Raw genomic sequence first — 17356 nt, forward strand, 5'->3', positions numbered from 1 at the left:
GTAATCGTAATAATATTACAGGGAATAACTGTCTGAATGGTAGAATATTGAGTTATTTCATTTAGGGGAAATCTCGCGGGGGAGAAGCGCACGGGGCAGCAGCTTAAGATGAAATATAAAAACATTGTTCAAATAGGTCAGACCTCGGCATTATCTCATGGAGGTACTTCAGGTTGATCATGTTTTACATTGTAAAGTACACTGTAAGAATTTTCACTGTAAAATTACAGTAAATTATTGGCTAATAATTGCATTACTTTCACAGCAAGTCGCTGTAAATATTTTCACAGCAATTTACTGTAATTCATTCACAGTAGTTTACTGTAAATGTTTCACAGTATTTTACAATAAAACAACAACACTTTATTGTAAATTCACGGTTGCCATGCCCAAGGAATTACAGTAATACAGCAGTATTTAGCTGTGGACTTACTGTAAATTACTGTGAAATAAATACAGTAAATTGCTGTGAAAATATTTACAATGAATTACAGTAAAAGTTCAATTTAATTCACACTGTAAGATATTGTAAAATTCACTTGTTAATTGTGATTTTACTGCACCTACACAACCATGCTTTCATATGCTCAATAAAAGAAGAAAACAGAAAAAAATGATAATTTGTTTTTTTTTAACTTTTTAATCTAACTGCTTACAGTACGTGCAAAGTGCAATTAAATTTAACAGGAACATGGCAGACATGCCTTTTTTTGGTCAAGCCAGTATGAAAAAAATGTGAACAATAGAATACATGTTACATTTCACTGCATTATATTGAATAAAATAAACACCTACAGCGCTATAAACAGTTTAACAGGGTTCTCAAAGTTTGAATGACTGAGGGCCAGTTTAGGGACCCAACATTAGATTGAGGGCCATCAAAGAAAAAAAAACTCACATGTCACTTTGTTATAGTAAGTCCATGGAAAAGTTAGTTCTTATATTACATAAAGTTTTGTTTAAAAAAGAGGCAAAATTGTGCCTAACTTTGTATGAAATATGAAGACTAAGTTTTCAGTGAAGAATTCTGTGGGGAAGTTAGTCCTTAAAAAAGGTTAAAATGTGCTATAGTAGCATCTAATTTTGTATTAAAATAATAATATAAAGACGACATTTTCTCATATATTTTTTTAAAACATTATTGTGATTGTTCTCAATTTTTTAAAGCACTTTTCATTTGTGCATGAAGGGATTGTGTATTACTGCACATCTTTTTTTGTGAAATAAATTTAATTTTTTTTGGGATGCAACTTTGAATTTGGGTACTAAGACTGGACTATTTGAGAACCACTGCCTTGGCTCATCATGAGCTGCCAGAAAATGCCTCCAATGGCTCTCACTTTGAGAACCCATGCCCAAAACAATTTCAAAATAAAACAAGTAGGAGACATAGGTTCCCTAGGCAAACATGCCTACATATTCTGAACAAAATGTAAATATCTCAACAAACACTTTTAAAAATGACTCAATATAAAATGTGCAACAGCAAAAATGTGCAACAGTAAAACCACTCAAAGTCAGACAGGAGAAATAGATTCTGTTGGCTCTTATTTGTAATGTGGTGGTCTAAAGATGTCCTTTTAAGATGTTTTCATGCTGAAAAAGTTAACAGATATCAGCGTGGTTGTATCAGGTTGAAGACCATAACCGGTGTTTTCCAGTGTTTAAACAATAAAGTAATAAACATGTTGTCTGGATCAGGAATAGTGAAAATTAGTGTTTTTTGCTATTCAAATGTACATGAAATCAAAATGGCTGTCAAACGGAATCCAGGGGTCATGACAAACAAAAAGGGATACCCTTAAGTTGTTAAAGAAAAAAAATCATTCCGTCTACATTGCCTGCCACTCAAAGTCCACAAGTTTCCTCATCAATGTGCTGACATGTGGGTTGATGCCTCCACGCTTCCTCTTTGCCTTGGAGCCCGTTTCTGGGTTGATACTCAAGAAGCATCTGTAAATCAAATAATCAATAAAGCATTAATATCAGGTGATCTTTTATGTTTTATCAACCCTCTGGACTTTTTGTCCGTTGAGGGAAATTTTCCCTTATTTTTTGGCCATAACTTTCACTGTATGACTTTTGGCTGGGATGCTTAATTTTATGTAACTTGTCAAAACTTGGTTTTTAATTTTTTTCAAAAAATGCATTCATTTATACCCTTAAAGGATCTATAATCTGGTGTTTATATCTGTTTTAGATGTTGAAAATGACCGAAAACGGCTGATTTTCAATATAAAAGTGATCGGAGACAAGAGATTTTTTATGTGGTATCAGACCCTTGGATATGTCAAAGATTGGTAACAAGACTGATTTTGATGCATAATTAGTTTTTTTGTAGTTTCAGTTTTTAAATAAAAAAACACACTCATAGTTATACCCTTAGTAGACATTTTTGTCCCATAGTGTGCATTAGTGTGTGTATGTGTTAGATTCTCATTTTTGAGTGAAATTTCCCCTTAAGCAAGGGTGTGAACAGAGGAAGCCAATAAAATGTTAATTTTAAAATTAACATACCTCTGAATAAACTCTAAAGTGCATGAACTTTTCTCAGGGTACTGGAGATTAAGATTGTAGAAGCTGGCAAAAAGCGCAGCCAACCCGCTCAAGATGTTGCTGTGTGGTCCCATCAGTACTTGTTCCTCAATGGACAGCATCCACGCCCTTGGCTTCATCAGGTCACCTGAAATGAACAGATATGTACTGTCATAAGGATGTGGACTGCTGAATGTTTCATTTAGATGACTAGCAACATTGAATGATGAAAGAAAAAATAATCAGAAAAGATCAGACTCATAAGAGATGGACATAAGATACAAAATTGAGCAAAAACATGCTCAACACACCAGTCAGCAAGTTACAATATGTAAACTTATGTAATACATTTTTGATCATTTATAAAATATTCAGTTTTCACATATTCCCTACAAATATCAAGATAAAATCCAAATAACAGTACCTTGTACAATCAAGCAGGGGGTGTTTGGCAGCACCTGCGTCCTTTGCACATCAGCGGCAGTGGTACATGGCTGTAAAATAAGATAACTGTATCATACATCTGTTGCACCACAGTTTGTGCATGGTGCACAGTTGTCAGTTCACTGGCCTCACTGATTTAGAGATTCATCAGTTGGAACATTATGTGTCATAATGACACAAAATAAGACTAACTTTGCCCAAAGTTGGAGGGCGCTCTTTGACTATTTGCCTACGGCCTTAGGGTACTTGGATTAAGACATCAGACAAAAGGGGGTACTGAAGCCAAAAAAGGTTAAGAAACACTGCTCATATGTGTTATCAAAAATTACAGGGTGCACAAAGGTTAAATGCATGCAAGTCTTAAAGATACCAGTACTGATTACTAATGTAATCAAAACATGCTTACTTATCTTTTTAACAACTTACATCAGTCTCAAGCATGATGGAGGTTTTGGGCTCTTTGAAGTATGCCATCAGGAGCAGAAGGACACACACAGCCTTGTCTGATGTCTCTGGCTCGTATTTAGCCAGGATTTCCTCAATTGAGGGATGACGGCTGAGTTCCTGGCAGAACCGAATGATGGTACTGCCTTTGTTGTTTATGGCCTCTTGCATTTTATCGAGGAAGGCGACATCTGTCAGTAGGCTGAAGTGGATGTAAAGGCCTCTCTGCGAAAACAGAAAAGGCCACTCCTCCTGAATCTCTGCAACTGTTGGTGCAGGGACACTGTTGAGGTACTGGCGTTGGATAACATATGTCTTCTCCATCAGAGCTTCTGCTGTCTCTGCCCCACCCATTCCTTTCTCCGAGTAGATGTTGGACAGTTGCTTTTTGATTTCATACAAGCTCTCCATAGTTTCTCCAGATGGGAGTTCTGTGGGACTCCACCTTACACAGCCGTACTGATCCACAGGGCCTCTTGCCATTAGTCTGCCCCCCTCTACCACTGCAGTGCGCGGCCTTTTTTCTCTGCGATGCCGCGCAAGGGTATTCTTTCTGTTCTTGTATTCCACTCTTGCTTTAATTTGTTGGAGAAGAGAGTGACTGCCATCTCCAACAATATCACCTTTCTTCCCGACATCAGCAAAACATTTAGGGTAGTCACGTACAATGCTCCAGGCAATGCTGTGACATATTGCTCTTGTTGGGTTGAGATCATGCTCAAACATCTGGTCAACAACTGCCCTCACCATGTATTTTCTGTCCCCTGGTGATGGTCTTGCTTGATTTGACAATGCTTTTCGAATTGATGCTGTCATCCTGTCCCATCTGACCCGAAAGTCTATATACCATGGCCTGCCAGCCAGTGGAGATGAAGGCACAGAGGAGCTTGAACTTCTTGCCGAACTCGAGGATGGGGGATCAGGAGTACTTATGAGAGGTAAAGAAGGGACAGCAGCATATTCGATCTCAACTGTTCGAAGTGCTAGAGGTTGGAGGACAAAAAAATATCAACAAGTAAATGTAAGGCATGAGATAAATATATTGCTAAAATAAAAGAGTAAATTAATAAACTAATTACATGAAGCAATTTGTGCTATTTTGCTGATGTCATAGGTCAAATGTTCATCATGACCCACTCATGCTCTAATAAAAATAAAAATTATCCAAAAGCTTAAACTGTAATTTGATATTGGTGGTGCATTTGGTCAATGTTCTTATGGCAGTGTCTAAATGCGTATTTACCTTCATTCTTGAGGCCATTCAGCAGCTTACGGCACTGGATTGGTCGAAGGCATTTCACCAGATCATTCTCTTGAACTAAAACAAGGTCTGCTCTACTCTCAACACCAAGCTCTTCCAACACCTCCAGCAGGGAAGTAAGAGTTTGAACAGACAGGCCAGGTAGATGTGTTGAGATGGCTTCCTCTATCTCTTCACGATTCATGTTCTTTAAGACCAGAGAGAGTGACAGACAAATTGATTACAGCAATGTACAGTCTTCACTCAATGGAGCTTTATTTATTATAACAGTCGGGACCCTAAGAGTGCCATCACTAAGACAAAGTATTCCCATCTCAGTTTGTTCCCAGTTGCAATACCTCTGTTCATTAATTAAAGGTAGGAGCCATCTCAAAAAGTTAAATATGCCAATTTATCGAGTTTAAACTGTAGTATGAAAATAGAAAATAAAGCATACGTTTGTTCCACTCCCATAACTTTTAGACTCTAAACACACTGTGTGTCACTCTGGATTTGACTCCAATTGTAAGATAGACACTTTGAACTGCAGCTCAACAAAATATACTTTAGAAATATAAAATATGGCTGCTGAGTGCATTCCAATAATGTTGAGGTACAAGTTATATAAAATAGACAGCAACTTTGTGGTCATTTATGAATATAACAGAATAATGTAGTTTGATACTCCACCAAATGCCTCATCAAATTATACACCATACACTTTTTTTCTTTCAACCTAAAGTTATTTTTACCTCAACAGCTTGCTCCATTATTGAGATGTCCTGTCTGCTTTCGTCACCTGCCTGTTTTAACTGCCTCTGAAAAAGAATGGTGAAGAGCAATTAGTGACAGGTCAAACACTTTGTAAGCTGGAAGAGGATAGTAGTCAAGCAAATCATCATGCTTGATGCAAACATAATGCTCTTGGGCTGTGCCTAACTCACAGTAGATGCCCATGTCACTCAACTTTACATAGGTGTGTTTCTCTGTCACAAAGTGCACACAGTCATGGCAAATAATGACTAGGTATATTTCCCCAGCATAAAGTTCTCCATCACTGTTCCCAAGTAAAACAAACATTCCTTTTTTGTAAAGAGTGCCTTTAACTGTGACACTGTTACAAGCCACGGCAGACTGTGACTCGAACTCGTAACTGGCAACAGATGCCCTGAGCTTGTCATTGTAATCATTTACATAAAACTCTGTACCCTTTTCTACTTGTATAGGTGGAGGAAAAAGGTTGCCTGCACTCAAATAGGCTTGCAGAAGTTGGTGTCTCTCGGCCAGAGTTTTGCAAATACTTTTGAAGTTCTGTAATTTTCTGGCACATTGCTTGAAAAATGTGTGTTTACTTTCAAACCTGAGAGTCCACAGGCGAATAAGTGGGCCAAAGTGTATGATCAGCTCTGGATAGTGGCACAAATAATGGTGCTTAGGCTTCAGGGAATGACCAGGGAAGAGCTTTTTCCTGTGGTATATGTATTCTTCAATGATGACTTTCAGATAGGCTACTTGACCTGCTGTAATGGCTGGTGCACAGACAAGTTCCACTATCTCCCTTAACTGCAAAATAAGCTGCCAAACCTCATTGTTACAAGGATCCTTAATCCTGTCTCCCACCAAGAGAGGTAGCACTCTGAGAAGGCACCAGTTTTGAACTGCATGCCCACTTAATCTCTCACTTCCAGGGAGGACATCTGCTGGTTTGTCAAAGCCATCATTTCCTTGGTATTTGAATTGGTTCTTGCACCGATTCAGTTGCAGGTAAGTAAAATGCTTCTCCTTGACTAAATTGCTGATGAACAATGCAAGGTCATAAGAGACAATACCCTCGAACAAGTCATGACCTAAGCATGGTGGAAGGCCAGGTTGACAGACATGAAAATGAGCCAGCTGGTTAAAAGGAGAGTCACACTTTATGCCACATACCGAGTCAGTAACAGTAGTTGTTAGATGTTGCAAGTGACTTTGTGCTGTTCTGGGGGTACCGCACAACAGAGGTTCGTTCAAAAATGCCGCTCTGTCTACCTCACAGAAGCGACAGAAATAGTCAGCCCGGCTGAAATTTTCTAAAAAGCCCCCAATAGAATGGGATCCCAAGTTATCTCCTGAAATGGCAACCAATGGACCTTTTACAACACTACCGTCACTTGTCACAATACCTCTCTCCTCTAGGACTTTAAGGTCCTTGATAAGTGGTTCCAAAACTTTGTTCATCCCAAAGTACTTAAAGTCCTGCTCCCTACATAGGAGGACAAGTTGCATTTGATTTAAAGTGGATCTGTTGTGAGGCAAAATGTCAGTCAGAGTTGAGTACACAGCCAACACTTTGTGTTTTTTTTTCCTGAACCAAGCGGGTTAACAACCTCAAATGCATCTTGGTATAGTATCACGCCAACTGAGGACGGCTCAGCTTTTAACAGAAGATTACTTGTAACTACCTCTCCATCCCTAACATCCTGATAGACATTAACGGTGGAGGGTTGCACACGCGTTGCGGCATACTGTTCTCGCACAGACTCACTTTTGAACAGTGCAGCCAATGTTTCCTGTACAGGTACATATTGAGCAAAACACTCCTTACCATTTTCATCATTTCCCAAGAATACAGGCACAGGCTCAACATAGTGGAAACTCTTTTTAAAAGCATTCTTCCTCTTAAAATCCGTGCTCAGAGCTCCTGTGTTATAGAGCTTGAGTAGATCCTCACTGTTAATTTCATCAATAATGTTGCTTATTGTGGTCTCAGGAATTCCAAGAACCTTCAATTTTTCACTCAGAGTGTTAAACATGTGTGACAGGCAAATTTCATGAGCATTTTGAAAGTCCTCAATGATTGTTTGAATGGTACTTACTGGTAGCAATAACTTAGCCTGTAATTTCAAGTAGAGAAGTGTAAGATTATGTAAAAATAGGGCTTCATCCACAGCAAATGGCACTTCTGGTTCATGTTGTTTATCAGAAATGTCTGAACATGAGGGCCCCGGTTCAGGCTCACTCAAAGGCTCTGTGGGAACAGACTTGTGTAGAACTGAATCAATTAGATCCTCTACACGTCTACCTCTATGCTTCCTGGAAATGTGTGAGTCAAAACTGGATGAAACTGTGAAGCTGCAGTCACAGCCTCTGAATGGACATTTGATTTCCAATCCATCTTTTGTGTGTGTTTTCAAATGCTTTATAAGAGAGGTTACAGTATCACTCTTGAATGCATAAGACTGAGCCATACACTTTAAGGCTGTGTCCACTTGCTTGCATTGCAATCCAACTGCTTTGTGCTCTCTATACATATGCGTTTGTAGAACAGTGGCTTTGTGGTACATCACTGTGCAGTCAGGCACACCACACTGATAGTGATAATTGGGAGTGTTGCTGTGCAGCTTTATGTGCTTAATAAAGTGACTAACATTCTCAGTCTCATAAACACACCCACTAAATTTACAGTGGAACATTATTCACCAAAACAATAGAATTAATAAACTAGAAAAGGAAATAACAGGCAAAAATAATAATAACAACAATATATGTTGTGGGTGGTTATGTAAAGAGGAAAATGGATTCGATATCCTGCAGCAAAATCTCTTCAACTACAAAGAACCAGGAAAACCAATGCAAATCTAACTATATAAACTAGAGCATATGCAGCAGGTTAATGGCCTAAGCTACAGTATCAACTTTTTATTCCATCATTTGGTGGCTTTAAAAAACGTTGCTTCAAAGACAGACACCATGGTTACAAGCCGTTGATAGATATGTGAAATGGGCATAAAATCACCTGACGTTATATTAGGTGCTGCTGTACAAAGAATTTTACACGCAAGATGCAAGAGAAACGTCAGCTAGCGTATCAAACCAACGACTGTAATGTCTCGTATATAGTAATAATCAATCATTTAATTCTGGTGTTACGGTACCACTCACGTGTTAACACAGGGCGCTCCCATGTATTTGAGTACAGTGTTTTCCTAAAAAAAAAAAAAAAAAAAAACATGAAAAAATGGGGCGCGTGTTATAATATATATAAGAAATCACGGCATCTACTACCACAGCCACAGTCTCAAATCAAATGTGGAGCAAAGATTCACTCTACCGCGATGCAAAACATCACTGGTTTATAGCTCACAGAAACAGTTAATCCACCCAACTAACCGTGTTAAGGTTAATCCTTGGTGTGGTTGCCGTTACTCGCAGCCTTCGGTGAGATGGGCGTCACAAGGCTATTCACAGGAACAGCATTGACTGTGTTGAAAAAAAAAGCGTCAGAGAAAAGAGGAATTAATATGGCGAACATCACACTCGTTCAAAATAGCAATATGTAGTGAAAGCAAAGGTGGAAATCGAGGGTAAACTACCTTGACAGAATATGCAGAACCAACTTCTTTTTCTTGGTGGCATCAACCGTTAAAATCTTGAAAATCCGCGGCAGGTCCCACAATTCAGCGCGGTTCATGGATTTTGCTGTGTTTTTGCAGTGGATAGTCTTAATACAGTATTTCGCAGTGGAATAATGCAATAAAATGCTGTGAAATCCTGGTAATAATCAAAACAGCAAATATCACAGCAGTTTACTGTAGTGACACTGGTTTTATAGTAAATTTAGAAATTACAGTCTTATATTGTGAACATTAAAGTTAAATCCTGTAAAGTGATAGTACAGCAATTTACTGTGTAAAAGTACAGTTGAATATTGTAAAATCCTGGTAATTACTTACAGTGTAGCCTAAATATTAAGTGGCTGTTTGACTGTGCAGTTGTTTTATCCACACATAGCCTAAATGTCTGCATCCATATCATGTTCTGTTAAATAATTAAGCCTATTTAAACTAACATAGACTTCTGCTCAGCCAACAGAAAGAAAGCAGATGCCTGTAAAATGGTGGTATAAAAGGTCATGGATGCATGTATATATATATATATATATATATATATATATATATATATATATATATATATATATATATATATATATATATATGATCATTTAGTTCCCTTTGTGTCTTTTTTTGTCTTTTGACCACTTCCCACCACAACAGACCTTGTAATTGTAAGTAGGCAACACTCCAAAGATTTATTCAAATGTTAGTTTAAGTTTTATACAAAGGTATGTTACTGATAGTTCTCTTCCCATTCACATTTTGGGTGGAATATAGAGTGTGACATTTAGCCTCCACTGAAGTATTGCACATTCTCATCCTTTTTAACAGAGCATGGCTGGACAGCAGCAGGATGGTTCCTCAACGTCCACTGCACAGACTGACACAGTGACATGGATGTTCAGGAAACACCAGAGCTTCATTCTGTGGAATTCACGTGCAACTGTATAATTGAATGTCCTCTATGTATTCCCAGTTATCAGTAAAACAGATTTACAAACTGCATTTGCTGAGAAAAATCAAAAAAACAGATTAGGAGGGCAGATCTGGAAATTGAAATACTGGAGCACAAGTTAGAGGTGGGTGATGGTCACAGGTGAATTATGTTAACTATTGGAACATTAACTGAAATATCTTTTATTTGTAGGAAATAAAGAAGACCAAATGAAATGTGTATCATATCTTTATTTGCTGTGGTGGTGATGATGGTGACTTCAACTCTAAAATGATTATTGCATACGGTGTCTCTGACTGCTCTGCTGTCCTGGATAGCTGCAGGTGGATGGGGTCATCATCTGGGTCTTCAGTTTGTAGGGCAGGGTGTTGCTCTCCTCTAATAGTGGTAATATTATGAAGAACAACACATGCCACAGTAATATCACAGGCCCTCTCAGGGGTCACCCTGAGGAGACGTAGGCACTGGAAACGAGCTTTCAGCAGGCCTATGGTCATCTCCACCCGGGCCCTGGTCCTGCAGTGAGTCCGGTTGAAGTTCTGTTGGGGGACTGGTTCAGGGTCAGGGTATGAGGTCATCAGCCTGGGTTGGCATGGTAACCCCTGTCACCCAGCAGAAGGCCATCAAACTCTCCTGTAATGTATAGTGGATACATCAGAGTATATTAAAGGAGAGAGACAAGAGAATTCTATTGTGAAAATCTTTAGGCTGCTGACCATGCTGCAGTCTGCTGCTCAGGTTAGACTCTCCATAAATCCTGGAGTCATGAACAGACCCAGACCACGTGGCCTCCACATTAGAAATGATGTATGCAGCATCACATATGATCTGGACAGTGCAGAGAATGACAGATGTTGAACTATGATGCAGTCTTTAACATTTAGAAACAGTAGTCAGTCTACCTGTAGCCTATCTGCACATTTATGCTGTGAATGGACTTCCTATTCATGATGTGAGGGAGCTATGATGGGGATGTGTGTGCATCTATGCAGCCAATAGCACTGGGAAATCCTAAAAGAAATTCAAATGACTAATCCCAGTCTGAGGTTGCAGCACGATGTCATTAACAGAATATGATTTAAAATGAATGTAACAAATCTCTACATCATTCACCTGCAATCCCGTGTAATTCCTCCTTGATGTTCTGACAGGTTTATGTCCAGGAAAACCACAATGATGAGTTAAATCTGTTTCAGGGCCAGGAACACTTTTCTGACTGTCCTCCATACAGTTGTCTTACTGTAGTGCTCTGCATCTCCGACATTATATAAAAACTTCCATTTGCAAAGAACCGCAGCGCAACACACAATATCTGCTGGATGTGAGAGCATGACTACGGCTGGTAATGTAAATGTAAGGACGGATTAGGTTGTTTATGTAGATTATGGACTTAAAACGATTACGAAATAGTACCGCTCAAACCGATAATTGTCCGGAAATGCGAGAACATTTATGCTCGGTCTGATAACAATCTACCGACGAATATTTAATTATCTGTGCAGTAATGCTGCTCCTTTATCCACTGGATCGTTAATAAAAGCTGTTCTACGCCAAAACTCGCTCGCTTACTGACTGAATGAATGAGGAAATGAAACAGAGTGTGTGGCTGAAAGTGGGCGGAGACGGAGAGAAACTCGAGGTTTTCTCAGATAAACTTGCTGGCGAGCAGGTTCAACTCATAGAGTCTGTTACTGCGGTAACTGACCGAGAGTTTAAGTTACCCCTCTTTGTGAAACAGGCTAGAGTTACCCCTCTGTTTTAGGGTTAAGTTACCTCGCTTCGTGAAACGGAAAACTCTGAGTTTCCCTCATTTCAGGGTTAAGAAACTCAGAGTTTTCAGTGAACCTGCTTCGTGAAACAGGCCCCTGCTTAGTTGTAGAAAAAAACACGAGTAAAGATTAATGTCTGTTGTTGTCTGGAAAACAGTCATGCGATTGTAGTTTTACAAATAAGGGAATGACATGTAGTGACAATCAAGATCAATCAGAAAGCAAACATGGGTGTCTGCATCATTCTTGTTTTGGTATATATATCACAACCACAAAGCTTTCAAACTAAAATGGGGTCAGCAGATTTCCCAAAAGTCTGCCTTTTCGGGACCTTAACACTCTGGTGGATGCAAGGTCTGACGATAGCAGAAGTCATGCATCATCAAAGGAAAATGTATTTGTGTGAATATAGCGTGATTCTTATCAGTAGGTCAGAACTGCCATTGTAGTAGGTGCTTTGCTTTCAACAGCCACAGATGGCACAATAAGCCCATTACACTATTCCACACCCAGAAAAAAAACAAAACACTTTCATACACGCCACTACATCAAATGTGCCTTGTACAGCCTGTACTCTTTATTTTTAAATAGTGTTCTCAAACTGTTTATCAGCACAGTTTTGTAATCCCATTTGATTGTAAATCATGTTCAGGGATTTACAATCATCTTCTGACAAGTGTCACAATAAATACAATTCTACACAATGAAAGGCATGAAGTGTCCAATCCAAAACACAATATAGTGTTAAATCTACCCTTAAATCTAAATAAACTGGAAAAATTACAAATAAATTAACTTGGCAGATGTGGTTCTCATGTCCTGTGAAGAGGGAAGTGTTTAGCAAATCTGTGCGCATGGTTTACAAATCTGAGAAATCTGACAGCATAGCTTGTAAACCAAGTGTATAGATTTACAAAGTTGAGGCTTTTCCTTTGTCAGAAAACAAAATCCAAAAGTCACTGTGGCCATCAAGATAAAATTCTCACTGAGCCAGTCAGCTGGGCCTTAACATGCAGCCTTTATTCAGAAGATCTCATGTGAATACTGGAGGGCAGAGAGGGAGATTAAATGCCTCAGGTTGTTTTTTAATGCTTGGATCCTCCTCCTACTCATCCTCTGCCTCTGGTCTCAAAGGAGAGGTCAAGGTTATGGTTAGGGTCACCCTGTTTGTGTTTTTATCCTGCCTTGCAGCACTATGAGAGGGTCAGGCCATCAAAGTACAGATTAACTACTCTATAAAATGTGTATCTACATATAAGTGTGTGTGAATTTTTGCACATCCTGACCTTGTGTCTTTATACTTGACAATCATGAATATACATTAGTGCTGGAGTGTGTCTGAGGGGTCACCCGTCAAAACAGTAATTATATTCCTTTACTTGAACTCTCTATCCCTCTGTTTGACATCGGCTCTGATGTTGGAACTTGAGTGAGCTGGGTTACAGTTTATGTTCCAGACTCATCACCCCCACTCTTTCCATCTCTCATTGTAGAGTTAAGCCTCAGGGTGTCTTTGTAAGGCGTGGAGGCCAGTGACATGCCATGTGATCTTACAGGTCTTTTTTTTTTTTTTTACCAGGTACCTGTCAGACAATACAGCATGGACTTTTGCAGCCAAGTTCACCTCCTCCCATGTGTTGGGCTGAGGTCCAGCTTAAATATGATTATTGCGTGCATGTAATTTAACTTTTCTCATTCTATCTTTAACATGCCAAGTCTACTCTTTTAAGTCATTTTTTAAACATTAACCCTGTGGACATAAAAAAAGGGAAATAGAAACAGAGAATTCCATTAGCATATTCGAGAAAATGAATGTAGGCATTCAAAGAAAGATGACACACAACAGCCTTTCGACACTTTTTTTCCAAGCAGTGAAAAGATTGCATGTGATTCTTTCCTTTCTTGTTTTCTGGAGAGAATATGCTCACTCCTGGAGAACAAGGGGAGATGTATAGTCCCATGCAGAGTGGCAATATCTGGTGAAGCACTTTTGATCCATCCAAATTGTTTCAGAGCTCTGATGAATTCCCCTGCTGGCCAGTGTCCTTCACTGTGGTGAAAACCCTGAATTAAAACATAGCTACTCCTCTTCTTGCCAAGGTGTAATTGGGCTTCAGACACAAGTGCAATACTTTTCCTTCCCCACCTCCTAACAGCCTAGGCAAGATAAAAGAAAATGGATGGCAGCAATACTAATGAAACAACTGGCTGCAAAGGCTAAAGATGGCCATAAGATGGATGGGTCAGCAAATGAGTGACAAAAACAAAAACTAATTTTATTCAGTGAAATTACCACTAACGTGTCTTACTCTCAGTTCGTCAGTTCTTTTGGGTGCTTTCATTCTTTAAATTATCATCAGATTTATAGAATAGAAAATGTAAAATATGTTGATGACTTCTTAAAGCTCTGTTGTGTCTGGCAGTCTCAGGAGTTTTGAGCCAATCATTTACCATGTGAAGTGATTATGTGACAACTAGGCCTTTTGTTATCTTGCCGAAGCATGAAGCCCTGTTGTAAATAGCTTTTCATTTATCTGGGCAGCACATACTCGGAAAGAAATAATTGGATAATTAATTTAGTCCTGGACAGGTCAAATGATTTTTTTCTCATCTGCTTTTTTGTGGCATGCAAGGTCTCACAGTTTCAAGATCGATGTGTGCCACCACAGAATAATTAAAGGGCCCCTCATCTTCCCTCTTGCAAAGTATAGTTGATAATGAGTGCACATTAGAGGTGAGAAGGGTTAGACCAATACACATACTGAGCAACTATCAGGATGATGCTACCAGTATTAACCATCTTAGTAGTATCCACCTCAGATATGCTGATATAATGCAGTTTAATTGATTGCATGTTCAGTACAGAACGGGTCAGCATTCTAGTAGTTGTTTTTAGGAAGCACTTAACTTGACTTCTGTGACTCGTCACAAGCACTTATCAGCATGCAGAATTATGTTTAATAGTACTATTAGTGACTTACCCACAGCAATATGTGACGTAATGCTGAAGTGCCATAACTTGAGAAATAATGTAGCTAGAATTGGGATATTCACTGACATGTACAAATAGTCATCAATGATGCTTCAAATAGAACAAAATAAACCAATGATCTGATGACGCAAATTTGGTTAGAAAAATCTGCTTTTTTCTTTGATTTTTCTTAAGGTTTGGCACGTCAAACATTCCTCCAGCAGAAAGAAAACAATTCAATAATCAACATGATCCCACCCCTCTCTAAAGATTTTTTTACTCAGAAAATTAAAACAGTTGTGAAGAAAATATTGCACATTTTATTTAATAACATGTCTGCATAGAAAAAATCAGATATGACATGGTCAAGCATAAACTTTAAAAAAAAGAAATTGGTGATTTGAGGTGAGATGACTCAATTCCTAATGCTTGAAACTTCATAAGAACAGAATCAAAACAATAGTCACTGGGATTTAATTAAGTTTTAATATAACAGCAGTGAAATAATACATTTGCAAAGTAGTGTTTATTACAAAGTACTGTCAATGGGAATGAATTTTCATGGCTGTTTTCTTTTTTGGTTACTGCTAGTGAACCAACACGGTAAAAGTTGCTAGAAAGTGAACAGTGGACATTTGAACCTGTGATTGGTAATGGCTATATTTTTTTGTCATGTAAAGTAGCTTACGTCTTTCTTGGCTTGTCTTGAGATGTATTTACTCCACCAAAGAACTTGGCGGAGCTCTGTGACGATCGCCGTACGTGAATCTGTTCGTCTGTGCCCAACATTACTGAAAAACAAAATAAAGCATCTGGATGAAATTTTCATGGAAGGTCAGAAATGACAAAAGGACTACCACATTAGATTTTGGTACAGATGCGTCTTCTGGTCTGGATACACAGATTTGTTAAGGATTTCCCATTGTGAAATAGCGACACAGCACCACTGTAAGTATGACAAGTGAACGCTACGTCACCCACCTGCTGACGATCACGATTGCAATCTTACTACAAATGGGACTTATCCATTGGAAATGATACAAGGAACAATTGATTAAATTGTGGGGGTGTTTCAGAGTCCCATCAATTCCAGCCAACTGCTACATATTTAGGTCACGTGATTCGAAATCATAATTTAAAATACACATGCATAACACACACCTGTGCTCAGCACAAGGTCATTTATTATAAAATATTTCATCTGTCAGAAATGATACAAAGACTGAGTAGCCTCGGTGGAGTACTGCAGTCTGTGAGTGCTTGTAGACCTATGCCCCCGCCCCCACGTTTTTGAGTGGCCTTCTGAATTCTGAATTTGCAAGAAAATGCTCTTAATAATTTCCACTGATGCCTCTATAATTTTTTTGACTGAAAACATTTCCCCAGAAGATGAAACATAAAGATTACATTTCTTAATTTAATGATTTTTACAGGTACAATGAGTGAAATGTGACTTAACATGTTGTGACAAATCACTATCAAAATCTTTTAATGCACCACTAATCAACATAATATTTCATCTAACCACCTTAAAGTTCATGCATGTGGCTGTGTGTAATGCATTTTTAATAAAAAAAAACTGATTAAAGTTTAAGCAATTATACAATTTACTGAAGTTGTATTTAATGGAGCTACGACTTACTGAAGATTTACTGTGAAAAAGTCCGAGTCATGTGTACAATCAATCAAGCGGTGCCTTTAAAATGAAAATTAAGTAACTGTCCAGTTTCTATATCTGTTGCTGACAAGTCCCTTTGGTGCTTCGTGCTGCCACCACCATGCTTCACCATAGCGAAGCCATGAGCAAGTGTTAGGCAGTGCCTGCTGTTCACGAAACATGGTGCATGGAGTTCCGACCAAAGAGTTCCACTTCTGTATTGTCACACTGGTTATTAACTGCCTATGTCCCTGCAGTGCATTCTGTTTGCGTTGTGCTTCAAGCAACAGTGTGTCACATTGCCTGCTAGTGCCTGCAGCTCATTTGCATAAATTGCCTTAGACGTCAACTTTATGGAAATGTGCATAACTCACGTGTTATCCTCTAATAAATTTAAATGAGTGATTGAAAGGCTGGACTGACTCAGTGTGCTGTATTTTTTATTTGGTTAAGAAACACTCTAACAAATGCACCTGCTACCAAACACAAGAATTATGGGACTGTTATGATGCTAAAAATAATAATATAATCACTGATTTTGCCACTTCTGGAATCCATCCATCTATTATCTATCCACCGCTTTATCCTCACTAGGGTCACAAAGATGCTGGAGCCTATCCCAGCTGACTTAGGGTGAAGGCAGGGGACACCCTGGACAGGTCGCCAGTCTGTCGCAGGGCTACATATACAGACAGACAATCACACTCACATTCACACCTACGGGCAATTTAGAGTGATCAATTAACCTCAGCATATATTTGGACTGTGGGAGGAAGCCGGTGTTCCTGGAGAAAACCCACGTATGCACAGGGAGAACATGCAAACTCCATGCAGAAAGATCCCAGGAAGCGAACCAGGAACCTTCTAGCTGCAAGGTGAAAGCGCAAACCACCAAGACACTGTGCTGCCACTTCTGGAATCTTGGTATCTTATTGTACAGTATATTATAGAATTATATCAGAGTTTAA

General features: G+C 38.8%; 1 protein-coding gene across 1 annotated transcript; it reads right to left on the reverse strand.

Annotated features, from left to right (window-relative positions):
• Positions 1-1118: 1118 nt before the first annotated feature.
• Positions 1119-4868, reverse strand: LOC127536544 (uncharacterized). The gene is made up of 5 exons (XM_051957263.1): positions 4667-4868; positions 3406-4406; positions 2960-3029; positions 2518-2683; positions 1119-1953 (listed from the first exon to the last, which is right to left on the reverse strand). Exons 1-5 carry the CDS (start codon positions 4866-4868, stop codon positions 1833-1835), a joined length of 1560 nt encoding a protein of 519 aa, XP_051813223.1. The 3' UTR covers positions 1119-1832.
• Positions 4869-17356: the final 12488 nt, after the last annotated feature.

This window comes from Acanthochromis polyacanthus, chromosome 12 (assembly GCF_021347895.1).
Source record: "Acanthochromis polyacanthus isolate Apoly-LR-REF ecotype Palm Island chromosome 12, KAUST_Apoly_ChrSc, whole genome shotgun sequence".
Lineage (NCBI taxonomy): Eukaryota > Metazoa > Chordata > Actinopteri > Pomacentridae > Acanthochromis > Acanthochromis polyacanthus.

Bases quoted from the DNA above. Each gene is read 5' to 3' on its own strand.
- LOC127536544 (XM_051957263.1), bottom strand. From the start codon at position 4,868: ATGAATCGTGAAGAGATAGAGGAAGCCATCTCAACACATCTACCTGGC. The intron at 2,684-2,959 runs GTACTGTTATTT...TGTTCATTTCAG, and splicing joins CCCCTGCTTGATTGTACAAG to GTGACCTGATGAAGCCAAGG. The intron at 1,954-2,517 runs GTATGTTAATTT...TTTGATTTACAG, and splicing joins ACTTTAGAGTTTATTCAGAG to ATGCTTCTTGAGTATCAACC.